Below are 22235 nucleotides of genomic sequence, written 5' to 3' on the forward strand. Positions count from 1 at the left end.
ATATATTTACTAGATAATTAACTTTTTGCTCATGATTTGTGTCAAGCTGCAACAGAATGGTAACTGGAATTTAATTATAAAATTTCAGCATATAAAATGTATTTTTATTAAACAAAACAACCTTAAATGTTTGGGATAGATAAACTTCTCTTTAAACAATGTTTAACATTTATAACTAAATGATTTATTAAAACAGAGGGACTAACTGTAGTCAATAAATTAAACTGATTATTTAAGGTCAGCCTGGGAAAAAATTTCAAATATGCCTAATTCAAAGAGACTGGATCTTAAATTCTTGGTCTACACTTCAAAATAACTTTGGTATAACTACGTCACTCAGGGGTGTGAATAATCCGCCCCCGAGTGATGCAGCGATACTGACCTAAGCGCCAGTGTAGACAGCACTATGTTGGTGGGAGAGCTTCTCCTGTCAATATAGCTACAGCCTTTCATGGAGATCGAGTTAAGTCAATGGGAGAGCTCTCTCCCGTCACCTTAGAGCATCTTCACCAGACGTGCTACAGCGTGCAGCCGCACCAATGTAAATTTCTAGTGTAGACCTGCCCCATGTCTCTTGAAAATGATATAGTCTCCTAAGTTACTGAGCCTGACCTACTGTGCTACATCGATAAAGCCTGACCTCAAAAGTTAGACCCCCCCCACACCACCCGCAATTCTCTTTATATAGAAACTCAGCCTTTGATGCCAAGTTTTTGATAGAGGATTCAGCATGAATTTATCATATTTATTTAATAAATAAATTACGGAATGGACCACCAAAATAGCCAGAGAGAACCTGCTTCACTACAGAAATAAAACCCCCTCCAACTGCACTCCTAGTTGTCACCTAACACTGAACACTTGAACCAATATAGGGTATCCAACACCTACAATCCATATGCGATGGGGACCCCATTCTGAAAGAAATCTTTCCTGAACCACCTCTTCTGGACTCCAAACTATGCCCTAATCTCTCCAAGATCAGCAGCAAGCTCCTAACAGACTAGGACACAGTACCTCAAAGTAGCACAGAAGCCTACCAGGACAACAGATGCAAAATCAGCAGCTATTATGATCAACACCCCCCAACACACTTTTCAAGATGCATGGGTCCAACACATGCCTATATCAGCATGTGGTAGCGCACAGAGTGAGGTACAAGTGCCCCAATAGCAGCTATGCGAGTGAAACCAGACAATCACTATGCTCGTGAATGAACACACACAGGAAAATGAAAAAAGACAAATACCACCTCATCACAAAGTGATCTCTCTGTATCTGAGCTATCAGTCCACATCCTCAAAGGAAACCTGCAGAACACTTTCAAAAAAATGAGCTATTGTAATAGTCTTTGTAAAAAGTATGCCTTTTGAGGGGATCATTTGAGAACTCAATTTGCTGGTCATTACTGTCCTGGTAAAATATGTGTAGCAACATTGTATGTAAAGTTATAAGATTCCATTGTATGATGTTACTAAAACATGTTCGAAGTCTGGGGAGCGGCCAAACCAGTTCCTCAAGCCAGGTGTAAACAAGGTCAATGGGCCATTACCTGCTAAGTGGCTACTGAATGGCAGGAAGAAAAGTCTGCCTGGTGCTATGCTCCCAGCTGGAAATGGTTCTCAAACGGAAGACAGAACTATATAAAGAAGCGGCAGACACCCCAATGGACCCCCACCCCCTTCTCTCTCTCTGTCCATCAATTCACTGAACCAGAAGGAATAAAGGAAGCAGCCATTACACAGAAGGAGTAGTCCTGGCCTAAGGAGTTCGGCCAGTAAGAGTCTTGAGAGTATGTGGTGAGAAAAACTTAACAAAACATGTTAAACCCAAGTAAAGTTAGGCACCAGCGGCTTTTTATCTTTATCCGTCTTGTAACCATTTCTGCCTTTTATTCAGCATTACTTGTATTCACTTTAATTAACTGCAAAGAGATTTTAACAATAAAACAAGTTTATCTAAACCAGTGTCTTTGAATAGAAACGTTTGGGAAACTCCACTTGAGGTAAGATTTGTGCATACTACTGCTATTAATAAAAACGATGGACTTTATATACGCTTGTATTATCTAAGAAAGGCCTAGGCCAGGGGTAGGCAACCTATGGTACATGTGCCAAAGGTGGCATGTGAGCTGATTTTCAGCGGCACTCACACTGCCCAGGTCCTGGCCACCAGTCGGGGGGGCTCTGCATTTTAATTTAATTTTAAATGAAGCTTCTTAAATATTTTAAAAACCTTATTTACTTTACATACCACAATAGTTTAGTTATATATTATAGACTTATAGAAAGAGACCTTCTAAAAACGTTAAAATGTATTACTGACATGCGAAACCTTAAATTAGAGTGAATAAATGAAGACTCCGCACACCACTTCTGAAAGGTTGCCGACCCCTGGGCTAGGCAGTACAAAACATACATTTCTGGGGGAAAATCTGGGACTGGGAGTGTTTTGGGGTCACCCTGCAATGTAATTCAGGCTAGAGAGCGCTTAGGCGTGACTGGCAGGCTACAAGTGCACCCGGACATAGCTGGGAGTAACTTAGGGCTTGTCTACAGTGGCAATTTATAGCACCTCAACTTTCTCACGCAGGGGTGTGAAAAAACACCCCCCTGAGCGCAGCAAGTTTCAGCGCTGTAAAGCGCCAGGGTAGACAGCGCACCAGCACTGGTAGCTAAGCCCTTCGTGGAGGTCGTTTTTTCAGAGCGCTGGATGAGCTCTCCCCCAGAGCTGCACTGCAACCGCACAAGGCACATTAAAGCTTTGCTGTGGCAGCGCTTTAGCATTGCCAGCGTAGACTAGTCCTTACATGCCGTAGGCTGTTTGTGAGCAGTCCTGACGGGCGGCTACAGCAGCAAAACAGTGGAAACGGCACCCCAGGATAGAGGGCACAGCTACTCACTAGTCTAGACTGTACCATGTCACAGCCACAACTTTGCCAGACACTAAAAAGCATGGACTGAATAGAGCCACTGGATTTATGGCTTATTACAACAATCTATAACCCATTAACACTCGACCCACAACTACTCCCCCGTCCTCTCCTTTCCTCGCTGTGACTGGAGGCCTGTTAACAGGCCACCTCGTCTTGCATGGCCCTTTGAAATATGTGTCATCTACTTATGCTAAACAATCTCTTCCATCTAGTATTTAGCTAGTCAATTTCCCAGACCTGAAGAAGAGTTCTGTGTAAGCTCAAAAGCTTGTCTCTCTCACCAACAGAAGTTGATCCAATAAAAGTTATTACCCCACCCACCTTGTTTCTCTGATATCCTCAGACCGACAGTTACAACAACACTGCATACAACAAAGTACAGTGTCATTTTTATGTTAAAGAACACGAAAGTCAGAGCAGGTACGTACATCATTTTCTTTTATCAGAACTTTTGTCAGATACATAAAAAGCTTTTAGATTTTCTTCCTATAGTGTAAAATATAAAATAGCATATTAAAAACACGGAAGCTGATGCATTCAAGGAAAGTCTTGTAATGCTGTTTTCAAAGCACAGAACTGTACCTCAAAAATTCTCAATACAAATATGGACTTTTATTGTTCATTTACTGCAAGGTTAGGCAGCCTGATGTGACAGATGGACTGTCAGCCTCTAACTAAACCTCCACACTCCATCATAAAAGGAGTGGAAATTCCACTCATAAAATGTCAATAATCCGACATGATTAAGTGCAAAATACTTGAGAGATTTCTATTTGGTTTTTTAAGACCTGTGTTAATCAGAAAATTCCAGAAACAAACCACAAGAGCTCACAAAGCTTCAAAACTTAAATCAACACCTAACCTACATTACCTTAAAAGAGTTGCACAACAATAGAAGAAGATTTTGTAAAGGTCCAGTATTAGAGGAAAGTAATATTTTAACCAATATCCTTTTTTGCTCTATCAAACAATACAGGACGACAAAGACCACGTGGGGTTCTCTAACTGATCATAATTATTCAAAGAAGAGCAAAAAAATCAGTCTCACCCTACACCAGCATTTTTATTTGGTTACAAGGTCAAGATATCATTTTATCACAATTAAAAAATAAAATGTTTTCAAGTTTTTAATTAGGCAATATTTAACATTTTATTATGAAATGTTTATGCATATAACAGAATTGCACTTAGAATTTGCACATTTCACTTTGCTTGACACACATTCAATAAACAAGAGCACAATGTTAACCACAACATTTCAATTTACTAAACATGGAGAAACACCCAACAATGCATATTTTTACTCCTCTTGACACACACGGCCAATAGCATTATTGGGAGGTACACGTAGAGTGCTAGGAAGTGGTTAGATTTTAAGATTTCCTGACTTGTGTAGCTAATTTCTCGATTTTAACATTACATTAATGTGAGTTTTTGAATTCTATATTTATTATATGGCTATACATATCCTTTTGCCCAATCTGTGACTGCTTATGTCAGAAGAAATGCACATCATTTTCTTGCAGCAATAGAATTTAACACGTACACTAGGCTGCTGTCCTTTCACATTACTGTTTACACATTCGGTTTGTCTCTCTCTGTCCTAAATTCTGTGACATACTGAGCACTTGCTGCAAGATAGCAGGCATCTACAACTCCCACCAAAATCAATTTGAGTTTAAGATGCACAGCACGCTCCAGGACTGTGCCTTCAGCACCTATTACAACAGCCTATTAATAAAGTTCACCCTTTTGTTCTAATACACATTAATTGGAAAAAATGCATAAAAATGCTATTTTAATTGAGAAATCAGGTACACAGAAGACAGGAAATTCAAAATGTAACATCACTGAAGCAATTCACACTTTCCTACTTATTTTTATGGTATACATTTAACAAGCAGTTACATATTAAGGAAACTTTACAAAATTGTGTGCACCTGCTTTCCCAGGGTAATTTTAAGTAAAATTTCACTAGATTTTCCCCCTAAGCCACTATTGTCTCCATCATGGTAATAGCTGGTCTGGTAGATTTTGTGCTTGAACTTAAATCTTTTCATGATAATTTTGCAAGGCTGCATTTGAAATACACATTTAAATAAGAAATCAGGCATTAAAAATAATTCCACTTACGTGCACAGTGCCTGTGACAGATGGCTATGCCTGTATATTTGATCTATAGTTTTGCATTGTACTTCTGAACATTTAAAGTACTTCTGTACTTTAAAAAGGGCTTGTCTACACAGCAAGTTTAGTGTGCAGCAAGCCAGTATGTGAATCTACAGCTCATTAGCTTGCCGTGCACTAACTCGTCATGCGGACCCTGCTATGGCAGGGTAGAAGTTCCATAGCATGCTTTGATGTACACCCTTCCAACAGTACGGCACACTACGGCAATTACGGAACTGTTAGTACGCCATAGCGGGTCCACATGGCAAGTTAATGAATGGCAAGAAAGTGTGTTGTAGATTCACATGTTGGCTTGCAGCTCACTTAACTTGCTGTGAACACAAGCCCACAGAAATGTTTCTACTGAAAGCACCCAGCACAAGAGCAATGGCCCTCACTAATGGTGCCATAACAAATGATTAAATAACTATAAGAAAACATTAAGGTTGATGTGATAAGCCCCAAGAGATAGGAAATTCAATTTTAACAACCTTAATTCTGCACATGGAGTGTATATATTAAATTGTCTGATTACATGTACATGTTTTCTACAGCCTTGTAAGGTGCCTCTTAAGATGCACAATAAATGAATTAGGTATATCTCATGACTCGGGATGATAGACAAAAGTAGTACAAACAGCTATGTACAGACATAGGAGTTTAGAAAAGGTTTGATATTTTACAGCATTATATTCTCTAGCTACTCCAGTGCCTGAGTGCAATCAGCAATTGTTTAAAGCTAAATGCAGACAAAACAGGTGCAATGCAGGTGAAAAGTAACAAAACTTTCAGTGAAAAAGCCAACACTGTACCTCCCTCTCACGCACCATCTTGTGAAAACCGTATGTATGGAATCTTGGCAGTCCTTTCAGACTTCACTAATAATGGATACCCAAATAGTAACAGCTAAAAAATGCATTAATCTATTTAAAGGACCAGTTTCACACCTCTGTAAATGCACAGATGAACTGTTAATGGCAATAGTTACATTCATTTATTATCAGCACTTTAATGAATGCACTGGCCTGCCAATCAAGGACAATGTTAGAAAGAATAAGTTGCCTTACCGTACACACAGTGTTTTCAGTAATAATTAAAGTGAAATCTGATGAAAACTCCAGATCTGGAATGGATGTTGTGACACAGTCTATACACTATCAAAAAGGGAAACAAATTTGACAATAAACAGTTTAATCAGAATTAAATATACAACTCAGACGAACTTACTACATCCTCCCTTAAAAAAAAACAAAAAAAAACGACAACTCATAGTACACTACTGATTCAACTCCTCAGTGGGAGAGAGTAAACAATGCTACATATTGGAATTTTCTAAAAAACCTAGAACTGTTTTATAATATAATTAAGCAATATTTGTGCAACCCACAAATATCTGTCTATAACCATCATTCCCAAACATTTAAACTTAACATAAAGAAAGACACTAAATAGAAGTTGTGATATGGAGCCTTTCACCATTGGTTGAAGTCTTGTTAAGGCTGGTAGAGACGTAGACTGTACCCATTTGGATGTCTTGGCCAACAGTAGCTTAAGCTGAATGAGTTGTTGGTTTCAGTCTAGCTTCCCATGGACATTTGCCCATATCTCAAAGAACTTATTAATATTAATTGGCACCAACGTTGGCAGGTTCAGCAGAAAAGAATGGTTAACCACGGAGACTTCTACTCTCCAAACCTTGAAAAGACAGTCCTCCATGTTACAGTTGAGGAATACTGACAAGGCCAATTGGGGAACCTGCGTTGTAGCTACCTGTTATGCTGTATGCATACTGTGGGTTAAAAATTTGAAACTAGTAAGAAAACTCAGTACCATTATCAACAGAGCCTCATTACATATTCAATCTTGTCATAGCTCAGAAAATACCTCGCTCTGCACATTTTTGTACTTTACGGATTCTTTTGTTTTGCTTACTTACAGCAAATTCAAAATCTGTGCAGCATGGCCAGCACAGTTTAGCTAAGAATGAAGGATAACTGAACATTTTACTGAGTTTAAAAAGAGTACACTTCTAATGCCTATACTCTTCCACAGTTTAGCTGAACATCAGGGTAATACTCAAACATTTCTCGATGCTGTACGCCCTTTACAGAATATTTTTCTGAGCACAATTCTAATAGGCAATACTCAAAATTAATGAAACAGCTAATGTGAGGAAAGTGTACTAAACTTTTTCCTTTAATAATCTTATGATGAATAGGAACATTTTTATAATTTCCTAGATATTTTAAATCCATTTATTATGTGGAACAGTTACTGATTAAAATTGTTTACCTGTAATGTCATTCTTGCTTCCCTCATTAATTTTACTACTTCTTAGTGTTCATTGCACAAGCAACAAAGGAGCTCAAGATTTATGGATTTATTTGAAAGATATTATTGTTACTAAAAAATATGTAAAAAGAATAAATTTAAACTGTAAAAGAGTGTAAGCATTATATTGGAATTGTATGATGACAGGCCTATTTTATGAACAGATACCTTGGCCTTCTTATACAGCTCAGACAATGATTGTCCCTAAAGGTATATATTAAAAAGAGCTTACTGCACTATTTGATAGAATAAATACATATTTAACTTTAAGACTAGTGTGTTTAGTCATATGACAGAAATAGCGTTAGTGCTATATTATAGGTAGAGTAAGGAGCAACACCTTCAGTTAAGACACTACCTATTAAAAGACCCTGTTTTCAGTTATGACTTAGCCTAAAAGACTGCTCAGGATGAAATTTTCCATAACAGGTGTCTGCTTAAGTCTGATTTGTCCATGTTAAACATTGGTTCAGTGGTTTCAATAAAAAGCACCAGCACCTCCATCCTTTGGAGCACGAAATTTGGTAGGGGGTGGCCTTTGTATCAAGGATATGCCTTTTGTTAACCATGTAAAAATTCACCCAAATATGTCAAAATTATAAGCCTTGGAATAAATCTCACAGAGACTTGCTGGAGCTCAGCAGCTAAATTCTCCAAAGATTCTGTCTGCATTGAGCATGCTGTATTCCCACAGATTCCTAGCACTGACCAAACTGCACCATCCTCACAGAGCAAGCTCCACCTTAGGTTGCAGGGGCAAAGCTGGCCTTTCTGACACAGCTCCTCAGCTGTGGGGTGGTGCCAAGCACAAGAACGGAAAGTGAAGTGATAGCCTCACCTGTGCTATCAATGCCCCTTCCCCCTCCGCCCCCGCAGCTGGTGGTGGGAAGAAGAGGAGGAGAAGGAGCAAACAACCACACTGGAGCGCAGATGGGTGAGGATAGGAACAGGAATTGGGGAGACATAAGCAAGATCAGAGAAGGTCTGAGAACAGTAAGAAGAAGGGCAGGAACAGGAAGAAGGACAAGAGCAGGTCTAAAACCACTAGAGAACACTCTCCTAGAAAATCTAAAATTGAACCCAATATTCCTCAAGCCTCAATATTCCTCTACTGTCTAACAAATAACTGTGAAACTCACTGGCAAAACGTGTCTCAATCCCCCTTTTATGGCAGGTTCAGAAAAGAGAACAGCCTTCTATTGTTACCCGCTATTCCATTAGCTCAAGTATCAGATGACCCATGTTGCAGATCTAAAGATCCTAACCTTGCTAATGACCCATGTGGGTGTCAGAATGGTTCTACAGGACGTAGTTATAAGAGGTTAAGAAACTACATAAAAAAAAAATACTACATTATAAGAACGTTAGGTCGCAAAAAACAAGAACTCTAAAGTTAGGAAATGCCAGAATTAAGGCAAGTAGAGAAAGGAGGGTCTAATGCTTAAGGCAGTTCAGTGCTATCATGGAGAACTGGATTCTATCCCTGAGTCTGGCATGAGTTCCTGTGCGATACTGGGCAAATCACACTGTCAGGAATCAGGCACTGCAGCAGAACAAGTGCAGTTGGCCTCTAGTAGGCTGCCTAACTGGCTATACTGCCTGACTGGTTGGAAGATTCAGCAGCCTCTCTCTCAAGCCCAGAAGCAGCAGCTGTGATAGCTCCCACACCAGCTTCTGCTTGTTCCCAAACTTGCTCCTGCCTTGACACACTACTGGTAATCTGGCTCTGACCCTTCAACGCTGGCATCTGGCCTCTGACTCCAGCTCTGACCCTGGGCTCCAATTCCTGGCTACTGATTCCTGCTCCAATTACGAGGCATGATTGTCCACATCCCAGTCTCTGACACACGTGAACCAAAATGTTCATAGGTGGCCACTGTGTGGCCACCTGGAGTTTTAGCTGCAGAAGTGCTGAGCACTCTGCTGCATCAGCAGGAACTCTGCTCTGGACCTATAAATTGCTATAAAATGCTAAGTACTTTGAAAAAAAATCTAGCCCTAGGCTTCTCAAGCTGGGCACCCAAAGTTAGTGGACAGTAGACAATTTTGGCTTTAAACTATACCTCAGTTTCCCATGTGTAAAATGGGAATACCACCACCATCTCATAGGGATGTTGAAAAATTCAATAACGTCTGTAAACAACAAGAAATTATGACAACAAAGAAAAGCCCAAGAAAACGCAGCAAAGAAAATCCCAAAAGGAAATTAATTCTGTATTAAGTGCAGGGCTTGGAGCAGTAAATAAGACATGGGAACACACAGAATAAAGAGAATGGAATTAAATATTGAATAGCTGTTTATTCAGTAAGATAGATCCTTCCTGGGCACTGAAAGAGGCAAGCAGTCTTGTTGGAAAAATACAAAATAGGGGCAAATAAAGGCTGCACTGGCAACTGGCATTTCGTAACTTTTGAGCATTTCATTCTGAAACCTTAACGTTTTTACCTTTTTCTTCCTGGATGTAATTATATACACACACATCCCCAACATGATATTGGGACATACAGATGTACAAAACCTTGCATAGGTAGCGTATTTCGGGCTGTTGTGGAGCTGCCCATAACTCCATGTTAATTTTGAGTTGGCAGCATACCAGCACATTCTGAAGTCATTGATAATTCATCCTGGACAGGTTATAACACAGCAAGTATAACACTTGTAATCAAGACAGACAGCCCACTGGCCATATTTTAACCTCTGGCATAAAGTTTATAAATATGAGATAACCTTGTATTTGATAAGAGATGAATGTAAACTAGGGAAGCCTTGGGCACTACAAGTATTTGGACAGAGCTCCTTTACAGAAGGAACTATCCAGGGAAATTATAGGAGAAATTAATTTACATAGGTTTAAGAGCTCAAATATTTGAAGGAAAGATAGCAACAACTTTTAATGAAAGCAAAGAACATTGACCTCGTTGGATTGTCTTGCTTCCTTACAGTCTTAACATTTCTTGCTGAAGTATTGCCTCTTTTCTCCAGGATGGAGGTGAAAAAGACAAGAAGGAGTGGATGGTGTTTCACCAAAGCTCTCCAGTTGCCTACAGACAAGCCCATTTTATCTGCACCCAACAGGAACAAAGACTTCTTTCCTGGAAACCCTTTCTCCTACTGAGGTGGCCTGAACTGTATGTCCAATTCAGTGCACACATTAAAATTTCAGACAACTGAGTGTTCTAGAATTTAACCTCAGCCAGTAGACATACAATATTAAATGAATCAGTATGAAATAAGAATCACAATATCTGTTTACAATGAAAGCTATTTACTTTGTAATCACTCATCTCCGTTGCACTGTCACTATGAAAAGACAGCACAGTCTGGTTCTCAGAGTAACCTGAAGATATAAATTGACATGAAAGTCAAAAATTTGTAGCAAGTTACAATTGCAAATTATATAACCAGTTTATTTCCTCTCTTCTGGGGGCAGAAGAAAGACCTAGAGTAGGGAAAGTGATTTAGAGGAAAAAAAGTTTAATATTATTACTTTTATATATCAGGAGCCAGAAGTTCCTCAGACTTTAGAATCTGCACTTAGTGTTTGATGTTTAAATTTTAATGTTGTGAACACCTTGTTGCATTTGTTCCAGGATTTCTCTAGATTAAATATGCTTTATTAATCTTTCCCATATGAAAAATAGTTATGTTTGAGAATTTATGAATGTAAATAAAAAATCTGAAGAACGCATTTTTAGTGTGCTTTTAATTTATAGACGTATTTGGTACAGTACCTTAACGACACTGGCTTCAGATATAAGTGTGCTTGGATCCACTACATCCACAACAGCTTCTGGAATTACAGCCTTCTTCATGCAGGACATGTTGAAGCCATACACATCATCCCAGAAAGCTAGTCTATCTGCATGTTTATTCTTATCACCTATAGCCACCAGGCTAATGGTGCAGACGTCTGGGTAGACTGTAACAAACAGAAAGGACTAGAGGTGAAAAAAGAATGAGAATTTAGATGCTCTTAAGTTTTTTAAGTGAGCAACAACAAATGAAAAAAGGAACTGATTTTAGTGCTCGTACAGGGATCCAACCAACAAACAGTTTCATAGGCTGAAGTCCTTTTAGCCACAATGTATATATAGGCTAGACCAGTGGCTCTCAACCTTTCCTGACTACTGTACCCCTTTCAGGAGTCTGATGGGTCTTGCGTAACCCTAAGTTACACCTAACTTAAAAACTACTTGCTTACAATATCAGACATAAAAATACAAAAAAGTGTCACAGCACACTATAGCTGAAAAATTGCTTCCTTTCTAATTTTTATCATATAATAAAATCAATCAATTGGAATATAAATATTGTATTTACATTTCAATAATAGTATATAGAGCAGTATAAACAAGTCATTGCCTGTATTCAATTTTCCCCACACTACCTTGGCAACATGCCTCAGGAGAAGATACCTGTAGGGTTGAGCCATGTTGCCAGGATATGGAGGGGAAACATTCCATGGAGAAGGCCCTGGGCCATAGGGCATTCTTCGGCTTTTATGTTGAAACTACCGTAAGTGAGTATACCAAAGCCTGAAAATTTACCAGGCAGCTACTAGCCAAAGGCCTTTAGGAAAACTAAAGAAAGCCTATTAGCAATGTGAAAGGGCAAATCCCTCATGAAATGTCCTCCACCAGAAGGGAAAGAATGACGTGATGCCTATTGCAGTGCTGTCTATCTTTTATATCAGCTTCTGGCTGATAGATGTTTGATGGCATTTTTAAGAAATATAAAATTTCTGGCTGCCGGAAAGGAGGAGGAGTTCTCTCCCCCTTCTTCCTATCTTCAAGGAGTCTCCTCCCTACACACACACACACACACACACTCTATATTTGGGACTCTACCACTCCCCACATCCATTTATGACTGCTCCTTTCCCATGAATAGGACCAGCACCTGTCTCTGATTATTGCTTTCTCAAACAGCAGTGGTAGACTGAGGGTATGCCTACATTACCAGCCAGATCGGTGGGCAGCGATCGATCCAGCAGGGGTCGATTTATTGCATCTAGTCTAGATGTGATAAATCGACCCCCAAGCGCTCTCCCATTAACTCCTGTACTCATGAGAGGTACAGGCAGAGTCGACGGGGAAGCGGCAGCAGTCAACTCACAGCAGTGAAGACACAGTGGTGAGTAGGTCTAAGTATGTCAACTTCAGCAACTGGAATAACATAGCTGAAGTTGCGTAACTTAGATCGATCCTCCACTAGCATAGAACAGGCCTAACACTCTTGTTTAACGTTTACCCACAGTGAAACTGGTGGAGGGCATGGATCAGAGTTCACGTCGCACTCCCTGTCAGCACCCGGCCCAAGCCAGAGAAGCCAATAATCCAACCAGTGGACTGAATTCAGTGATTGAATCCTGATCACGTGCCACTTGAGGCACACTGCACATATGCTAAGAAGTGAAACTGGTCCTGTGGCAATTTCACTCAGTTGTTGACTGGAAAAGTTGTGAACAGCAGTAGCACTGGAAATCACAGTCTGCAGTCTCGAGAGAACAGCACTGCATCAGCCGGAAGGTTATCCTCACACTGGACTGAGAAGTTAAAATGCCACCTTACCTTTTACAGAATAGATGGCTAGGTTTCTCCCCAGAGGAAAGTTTCCTACTTGCCACTGGTGAGATGTTAAGCCTTTATTGGAGGATTTATGATTAATAAATACACACAACTGGACTTTTTTTGGTCTAAATATAAGTAGTAAGCACATTGCAGGGAACTTTACCGTTTTAATGTTTTTACAGAGAAGTGCAGAAAAAGGTAATAAAATCCAAACTAGCTTTCTCTTTTCTTTTCCAGCATCTGGTTAACTGTAAAATTGATTTAATCTTCAATACTTGAAATTTAGCTTTATGAGAATGAGCATGATGGAATCAGTGAGATACTAGGGATATATAGGAAGACAAATATACTAATAGATTATATAATTTCCCTTTTTAATACACTGAAAAGAGGAAATAGTAAACTGAAAGGTACTTTTGTGTAACATTCCAAAAGAAGTTCTCCTTAGTTTAAAAAAAAAAAAAAAAAGGTATCTTTGCTAAAGAAGCCACTCTCTTTTATACAAAATATTCAGTAAAAAAGCATCACCTTTGACATTTGGAAAAGTTCTACATAAATAAGCAAGCATGGTGTAATATTCTTAACAGATACTATAGCTTTCTGGCTAGCTCTTTTAAATAGTCTTAATTAACAACATTTATAAAATCTAAGTATTAACTACTTTAACACCCCACTGATTAGGAGAATATCATCCCCACTCTACAGATGAGAAAACTGAAGCAAACCTATTGACTTTTTCCAAGAGAGGGCTCTGATTAACTCAACATGATGAGAGCTAAAAGGGCAGCAGCCCAACATGTACTGTTTGCAACAAATCAGTTGCTTTCCACACATCTGACAGCTGTCAGACAAAACCAGCATCTGGCTTGTGAGTGGTTTCCTGGAGCAAGTGACAAGGGGCTGCAGTTTCTCAAGGCTCCCCTATTGCTGGTCTGTGCCAGAGAGACTTGCAAACTGCATTTGTTAATTTTTGCTCCCAGCATTCCCAGCCTCCTCCTGGATCACAAGGGACACCCCAATGAGAATGCAGACTATGTAATAACCGACTCACGAAGCAAGCAAAATGTCCTGAATGTTACTGCTGCTCTGTGAATTGGCTAATAAGGTTTGCAGGAAGGGTTCCAAAACAATAAGGAATTTTGCTTCCAGGGCCAGCAGAGGAAGGGAATATTGTGATGGTACTCTCAAAAGTGCATGTGTGTTGGTCAGATCCTGCAGCTCTTCGCAATAGAATGGTACAGTATATAATAACATGCTAGCAAGCAGGTGGCACTAGGATTGTGATGTGTGAGGGAGGAAATGGCAACCTGCAAATTTCTGAGCCATTGTGTCAAGACATTTCAGAGTAACAGCTGTGTTAGTCTGTACTCGCAAAAAGAAAAGGAGTACTTGTGGCACCTTAGCGACTAACCAATTTATGTCAACAGGAGATGATTTACCTTGTATGTTAAACCTGAAAGACAGGTATACCATCCAATTGCTTTAACATTACTTCCACTGAGTGCCAAACTCCTAAACCAGCTGCAAAACTTATGATTAATTAGACTAGAGTAAGCTCTAAACAACAATTGGAGGGTAAACACTAAGTGCCCAAATCATCTATATTCTATCAACCAAAAATGAATTAACAAGCCCTGCACATAGAGTTAAACCAGACTGTTACACAGCCAGGACACATGGGCAAAGGACCATAACACATGTGCCACTGTTTGTAGAACTATTTGCCCTTTTATAATGTTGCTCAGACACCGCAATGATTTTTAGAACAGTGGCATCTCTGGAAAAACAGACAAGACTCAAGATCCCCCCCGCCAAATAGCAGGAACAGGTACAGCTATGCTTAAATTGTTTTTAATCTTATCCTGACAATGGGATTTAAAGAATTTTATGCAGCAACGTAAGACTTAAATTCTTATGTTTGGTAACAACATGGACTTCACATACACTTGTAAAGGGACCTAAATGGATGTCTGACTTCCAAATTATCTGTAATAATTACAAATCCAACGGTGGCTATGGATTTATACCATGCTCATCACCATGATATCTGAGTGCTTTATAAAAATTAAGAGCTTTTGCCAGAGATGTAAACATTGATTCTGATACTTAGATCATCAAAACTACACACATGCCTATCAGTTAAAGTCTCTCCTTTCACCCCATTTATCCCATGATTTATAGGAAAGTAGGTCTGTAAATATTTAAAATAACTAGCTTTAATCATATTGGTCAGCTTCACTCCCCATCCTCCTTGTTGTTTCTAAAAATTAAACCCTCCCCACTCCACCTTTGTCTGACCCATTCCTAACCTTTTCCCATCCAATCCTGACATGTCTGTCATTTAGTTTTCTCTGACTGAAGCTATAATTGAATACTTATTCCATCTCACAGGTGAAATTAACAAAATGCTGATTGGACAGAAGCACTCAGCAGCCAGCTCACAAATTTATAGCTTTGACATCTGTGTCCTTCTCGACTCACTGCCCAGAAATCATTTGTCACCGGTAACAGCTCACGTGGTGAACAGAGTAAGATGGGAAATCCTTTATTCCTTAGTAATGCCTCACAAATTTCACGACATTAAAAGGGTAAGACTATAAACCTCAGGGTATATAGAAATAATTCCAAGTGAACAATAATGTCATCTGGTCATGAACAAGCAAACATGACTCCCCCCCCCCCCCCCCAAATGGGGATTCTAAATACAAAAATAAAACCTTGTGTACCTAGCCCACTCACAATCACTGTGTATTTCATCTAAATATATGGGAAAACATGCCTGATCAAGAAAAAAAAGCTATGCATAATGTACAGATAGGCACTGTGTAACAAGAACTTTTCATTCTCAAATAAAGGTATTATATTCTGTACGCATTGAGACACCCTGGCACCCCAATATTCACCACTGTCATGTAATTAGGATATTTGTACAAAGTATGCCTTATGAGATGATATTCTAAAAGTCTTCATCTGCTGGACATTAACATCTCATTGGATCGTATGTGCTATTGTCATATGTGAAGTTATGAAGTTTGGCTATGTATGTGTTATGTTGCAAAGTTGAAAACACCCACAAGCAGCCTTTCAGGTACAACAGTAAAAAGGCCAAACAATATTAATGGCTTGTTGAGGAAAGGCATACAAGCACAAGGATTACCTCAGGAATTGTGTATAATAGAAACCTCTCAGAGATAGCACTACACAATTTGACTCAGGTCACAGCAGAAGAGCTTTCCAGCAAGTGAGAAGAAGATATAAAAGGGGGAAAATGACATCATGAGGGGACCTCACTCTCCCTACAACAACACACCTGGAAACAAAAAGACTGAAAGGGGGGAAGTGATGGTCCCAGGCTAAAGGGATTTCTAGCCTGTGTATGAAAACCTGGGAAACCCAAGCTGAAAAGCCAAGGCAGCTTGTGCCTTAAGAATCTTCCAGCCTGTTTATCACTCATGGTGAGGATTTGCTAATTCATATCCTACCCATCTGGTGTGTTAAATTCAGTCTGTGGTTTTGTTTATTTGCTAGGTAATCTGCTTTGATCTGTTTGCAATCACTTATAATGGCTTAAAATCTCTCTTTTGTAGTTTATAAACTTGTTTTGTTTTGTCTAAAACTAGTTTGTGGAAAGCATAACTTGGGGCAGAAAGCTGTGTATATTCCTCTCTACACTGAGGGAAGGGGCAAATTTCACGAGCTTACGCTGTACAGTTCTCTGTGCAGTGCAAGACAGCATGACTTTGGGTTTACGCTCCAACTGGGAGTGCCTTAGGAATTTAGCGGAGCCTTTCCATACAGAGCTGATCTCAGCACATGTCTGTAGCTGCAGCTGAGTGTGTCCCTACCTGTATTTGTGCTGGTGAGGGCTTGAGGGCCTGTTACAGCACTACAGTGTAAAGGGAGCCCAGGCTGGTGGGTCAGACAGGCTCAGTGGTACCCTAGTTTGAGGTTGCACCCCGAGAGGAACCAGTCACACACGTCACCCCAGATATTTTGGCACCAATTACTATGGGGAGCTGGTAAAGTAAGTTGGGGCAGCTAGTACCTAATTGATAAAGCATAAAACTGGAGATCTAGACTCCATTCCAGGCTCAGCCTGACTTACTGCAAAAACTGTGGACAAGTCACAATCTCTTCTGAAGTCAGGAAATTTGACAAAGGAGAGACCCTAATACTTATCCACCTTGTAAAGTGGTTAGAGATCCAAGAATAAAATGTGTTCCAAAGTTCAGGACCCTAATATTGTATCTCTAGCTGAAGGCTGGCCAGAAAGATTCATCCTACAACTGATTTATACTTTTAGCTGTCTGGGTTTGGAAGTGTTTAGTTCTACTGCTGCTCACATGTACTGCAGAACTGACCTTTTTGTGCTATGGAGATTAGGGGTTTTTTGCTGCCTGAACCCCACCTGCTGGCTAATTTATGGGGTGACATCAGTCTGTCTCAGAGGCAGCCTATTCACTTTTCATACCAGCTGGCAGAAGAACAGTGATTATCAATGCCTAAAGGAAAAAGTACTCTATTTAAAAACTAACTAAACGAGCTGGACAGACAGCGGTTGAACAACATGGAATTACTCTGAGGAAAAAAGGATGAGAGAATTCCTAGGACTGCTGCTGAGCCAGCATGTTCTGTCCCTTGAGGAAAATGAGGAAGGTTCAGATTTCTAACAATCCTTCCAGCAGTGCGGATGGAGAGCAATATACCACCTCCCTTTTTCAACATGGATAGTACACTAGGTTAAATGGGAGGTCAAAGATTTCTTGGTGTTCTAAGATGTCCTCGCAGCAATCAGGGGGGAAAAAGCATTACTAAATGCCACTGTTACATTACAGAATATCAAAAATCTTTAACATAGCTAAATTACACCGTAAGCAATTCAGGACAAGGACTACCTATTAATAGGTATCTGTAGGAAGCCTAACACATTGGATCCCAGTTCTGACTGGAGTTTCTGTGCACGACTGTAAATCAAAAAGCATGAAACTGGAGCAACACTACATATTATGTTTTTTTCTTTAACACAGGAATACTAATTTCCTGTTCACGTGTAATCTTCAACATTATAACTGAATTCCACACAACTCCACAAGAGTGCCCTTTTTGCTGCTGCGCCTCTAATCGCATGATAGCACATTGCAATCAAAACAGTGCACTGCAGTGAGCGTGGTTACAAAGTCATTAATCCAATCATTAAGTCAGCATAGTGAAACTGAATACAGGCATGGTTAGTACAACATGGAAAAACAGTGTGAACAGCTGCAATAGAAAAGGTCAATTTGAAATATAAGAGAGGTAGAAATCTTACATTAAGAAAATGTATACAAATGCAAAATCTAGACAACAGTATCACAGGAACAGTATGAAATATGTTAAAGACTTATTTATAGTCCCCATTATATTACTATCAAAACCACTTAAATTGGGCAAATTAGTCTATCCAACCCACCTCTGTCTTTTTTGTTCTTAAAGAGGAAGAGCACACCTTCCCTGGCATAAACATGTATGTGTAAAAAACCATGAAACATTGCCATATTTATAAATTCTTGCCTTTTTCACAATGTTTCCGGTGTCTAAAACAATCTCTATATGTGCCAAGTATATTAACTGCTTACCTTAAAACCCAATTTTCCCAACACCGTTTCTCTAATTTAGTGCTATGTTGCTTTTACTCTGGCTTACGCCCAAAAATTAATGCCAACACTTTCAAACTTAATGCACAAAATTTGGTTTGCACCTCTTATTTGTTACCTTTGTGGCTCCTTTCTTTTCCCCTTCTAGGTCAGTAACCCTTATTTCCTGTCTAAGTGTCTTAGCATATGGAGTATGTCTACTTCTAAAAGAAGATGTCTAAAGAACCATGCCACAAATATTAATGCTAAGCTGAAAGGATTCTGTGCATATCTGCGCATTAGTTTTGGTTTGCCGGCTGACTCTGGAAAGTGAAAAGTTAAAAATTAAATTAAATAAAAATAAAAATAAATTAAATTAAATTTTAAGAAAAATGTAAAGCTATGTACAATTGTTCCTTCAAGAAGTGTTCATTTTTAGCAGCAATAAAAAGTACAGGTATCTTAGAAGATGAGGTATTGTAGTCAATACATTCACATGTTTTTATTTCCCCTGAGGATGAACACCAAGAAGGGGACTATTACTTGCGTCTAAAAGAACAGACTTCATGATGAACATCTGATCTAATAGGATCCAACATCTGGAGTTCTTTTTCCTGCAAAATATAGCTTTGACAAACAGTAACCAAGAATGGTCAGTGATACCATCATCATTTTCACACACCATCCATGCTGGATCCAAAACAGTCATTTCTTCTTCTGCCTCTTACCCAAAAATCCAAACCTTTCTCTCTGTCCTGACAGCTAAGACCCTTGCCCATGCCCTGAACATTGACCATCTTCATTAACAATGGGTCATTGAGGCCAAAATCTTAGCAAAGAAGAAAAAAAAAGATTGTGCATTTATATGAAGAAAAAGAATATCCAGCACTATAATAGTCAAGGCTAACAAATTTGGAAGAGATAAAACCTCATACTTCAGGGTTTAAGCCAATCTAACTACAAGGGAGTAGGAGGAGACCTAAAATGCAAGGTAGATTATCCCACATCTCTTTAATGCAATTTCTTACACCATCCTCTGAAACACCTGATCCTTGTCACTGTCAGCCATAGAATAGTGGACTACACTGATCAGAAGTCTGATCCACGTGATAATTCCTATGTAGTTACTACAACTTGTAGTCTTCAACTTCCCCACCCCCCGCATTACCCATCTCCATTTCATAACAAAACAAAAAAAAGGCCTTCCATAATTTCCATGCCCACTCCAACTATGTCAGTTCTCCTTTACTTGAACCCCTCCCTTGATTTCCCCATGCCTTCCACATAAGATGTAGGCTTCTCTTCCGAAAGGCCCCCTCAATACAACATCCTGGACTACTTCTGAGACCAAGCCTCTTATCACATCTCTACACTTTTGCTCCATCACCAACTATACCAGTCTTGATACACAATTCATCTCCTCCCCACACCCCAATCACTGTCATTTTCATGCCATTCTCCCTGAATGCCCTCCCTATGCCAGCTTGTCAAGCCACCCTCTCTTTCAAACACCTCCCTAAACACTCCCATGTTCTGCATTGTCCAAAAGTAAAGAAAAAACACCATTATCAACACTTTTATTCTGTTGAATCTCTACTGATGAGGCAATGGACCAATTATTATCATTATAGGCAGCTCAGTTTTATATTGGACAGCTGTCCAAGATCAGGAACACTAAAAACCTTTTTAACTCTGTATAACACGTTGGTTCTTGCCTCTCAAAAACCTGTTACCACGTTGTCAAACAGGTGATGGATCAACACTAGTACTGTATATAAATAACCACAACTACCAATCTACAACGGCAGTACTAACAACATAATACCAGATTCATAGTTTACTTAATCCAAAATAACATATGGTATCGCTCACAGAAAGACCCAGGGTTCTTGAAATACTGAAAGCCCATCTGGTAACTAACCTGTACTTTCCCCTGGCTAGGCACAATTTATAATTAAGCCACTTATCTGTGTATGTAACTAGTTTGTGAATAAGTGACCACCTAGTGGCCCCATTTTCCATTAGAAAAGCAAAATTGGGAATATTAAAAATCCCCAAAATTAATTTTGGTCATAGAAAGGTGGTTTGAAAGCAGTCCAAAAAATTAACTGGCATCCTGAGAATGAATGAATGAATGAATGAATGAATATATATATATATTTGATTGCAGTGGGAGGAGTGGGAGTGCAATATATATATATATAATTGCAGTGGGAGGAGGGGTACAAAAGAAGGTGACAGGGCAGACTTACTAAAACTTCTTCAATTAAGGAACTGAACTAGAAAGCCTTAGCGTAGTTCCTAATGCAGTTTCTTACAGCTGGGAGCTACTTCAGAATAGCCTAGTGTGCGCATCCAAATAGAGCAGATGCAAAAATAACACAGAGGGAAAAGTGTGTTTTTCTTAAATGTGTTATTTTGAAGCATGGATCTGGGTAGATTTAAATGACTGAGCCCCCAAATGGTTAAGTTCCTCCAGAAATAGACAAGCTTTAGTTCTCCATGTACATAGGGCATCTAATCTAAGCAAAGTTAATATACTTTTCAACTTTAGAACAGGTCTTGGGAAAGACTGCATATAGCACAATAAAGGATTTACATAGGTGAAAATGAAGCGGCATGCAGTTTCTGGTTGCAGATGTACCCTGTTATTTACAAACTTCCAAGCTTTTGTTTTAATGCAAAGTGTTCTTGAAAACACCATTAACTTTAAGGCCTGAGTAATCCCGTCTAATACTCTTCTATTACCTCTATTGTAACTGAATGCCTTGAAGCTTCCTCTAATGGAAACATTTTTCACTTCGACTGACTGAGAACTCTCTCAGCCATGCATAGCATATTGTAAGCCTTTGGGTTCATTTGGTTTCCCCCCAGAATTGGATTATTTATTAAAAAGAATTCTGAACCAACCTGAGCCTCCCTCTGCCAAGTACTTGTCCTTTGCATAAATGACAGAATCCAGCATAGATTCAAAGAGAAGGAAATAGCCCTGTACGTGGAAAGAAAAAGAAAAAAAGATAGTTTAGAAAAAATTGTTTTCTGTATCTACAAGTCAATGCAAATATTTGTTATTATACCAGTACATCATCTCCTCCTATTGATTCATCAGAGAACTTTCAGGCCCCAAAGGTGATATGATAAAGTTATTAGCAACTAAAGATAAAGGCTTAGAAGAGAAGAGCTATATAGGTTCTCACATGGTCCCCATGACCAGAATGTGTGTGCCTTACAAAAAATTAATGTTTTTCCTCAATTTTGATTTTGCTATAGTATTCCTACAGCAATGTTCTAGTTACATAGAGGAGCATCATAAGTTTCTCGAACGGCTAAAACACCTGCTAAATTAGAAGTTTATACATTTACTATTCCATGCACACTAATTCTAAAATATATCTGTAATGTACAACTACAAAAGTGTTCCTAAATTAACGTATTTTGATTATGTTTCAGGCAACACAGGTATACTTGTGTATTTACATTACTTTCTAAATATGATTCCAAAAGAAATCTTGGAACTAGCCAACGGAACTAGATATGGATTAGAAATCAGATCTGTTGAACTTCAGGAGCAATTAATTGTATGTGCTGATTACACTGTATAGTAGTTCAAAATTAAC

General features: G+C 39.1%; 1 protein-coding gene across 1 annotated transcript in view; it reads right to left on the reverse strand.

Moving 5' to 3' along the window:
• Nucleotides 1-22235, reverse strand: part of PRMT3 (protein arginine methyltransferase 3) — a 102647-nt gene that overhangs the window by 29033 nt on the left and 51379 nt on the right. The window contains exons 11-13 of the mRNA XM_048854255.2: nt 21529-21607; nt 11168-11355; nt 6172-6258 (exon numbers count right to left, since the gene is read on the reverse strand). Coding sequence (XP_048710212.2) covers nt 6172-6258; nt 11168-11355; nt 21529-21607 — 354 coding nt within the window. The remainder of the gene's footprint in view (nt 1-6171; nt 6259-11167; nt 11356-21528; nt 21608-22235) is intronic.

The sequence above is a fragment of the Caretta caretta genome, chromosome 6, assembly GCF_965140235.1.
Source record: "Caretta caretta isolate rCarCar2 chromosome 6, rCarCar1.hap1, whole genome shotgun sequence".
In the NCBI taxonomy this organism is placed as follows: domain Eukaryota; kingdom Metazoa; phylum Chordata; order Testudines; family Cheloniidae; genus Caretta; species Caretta caretta.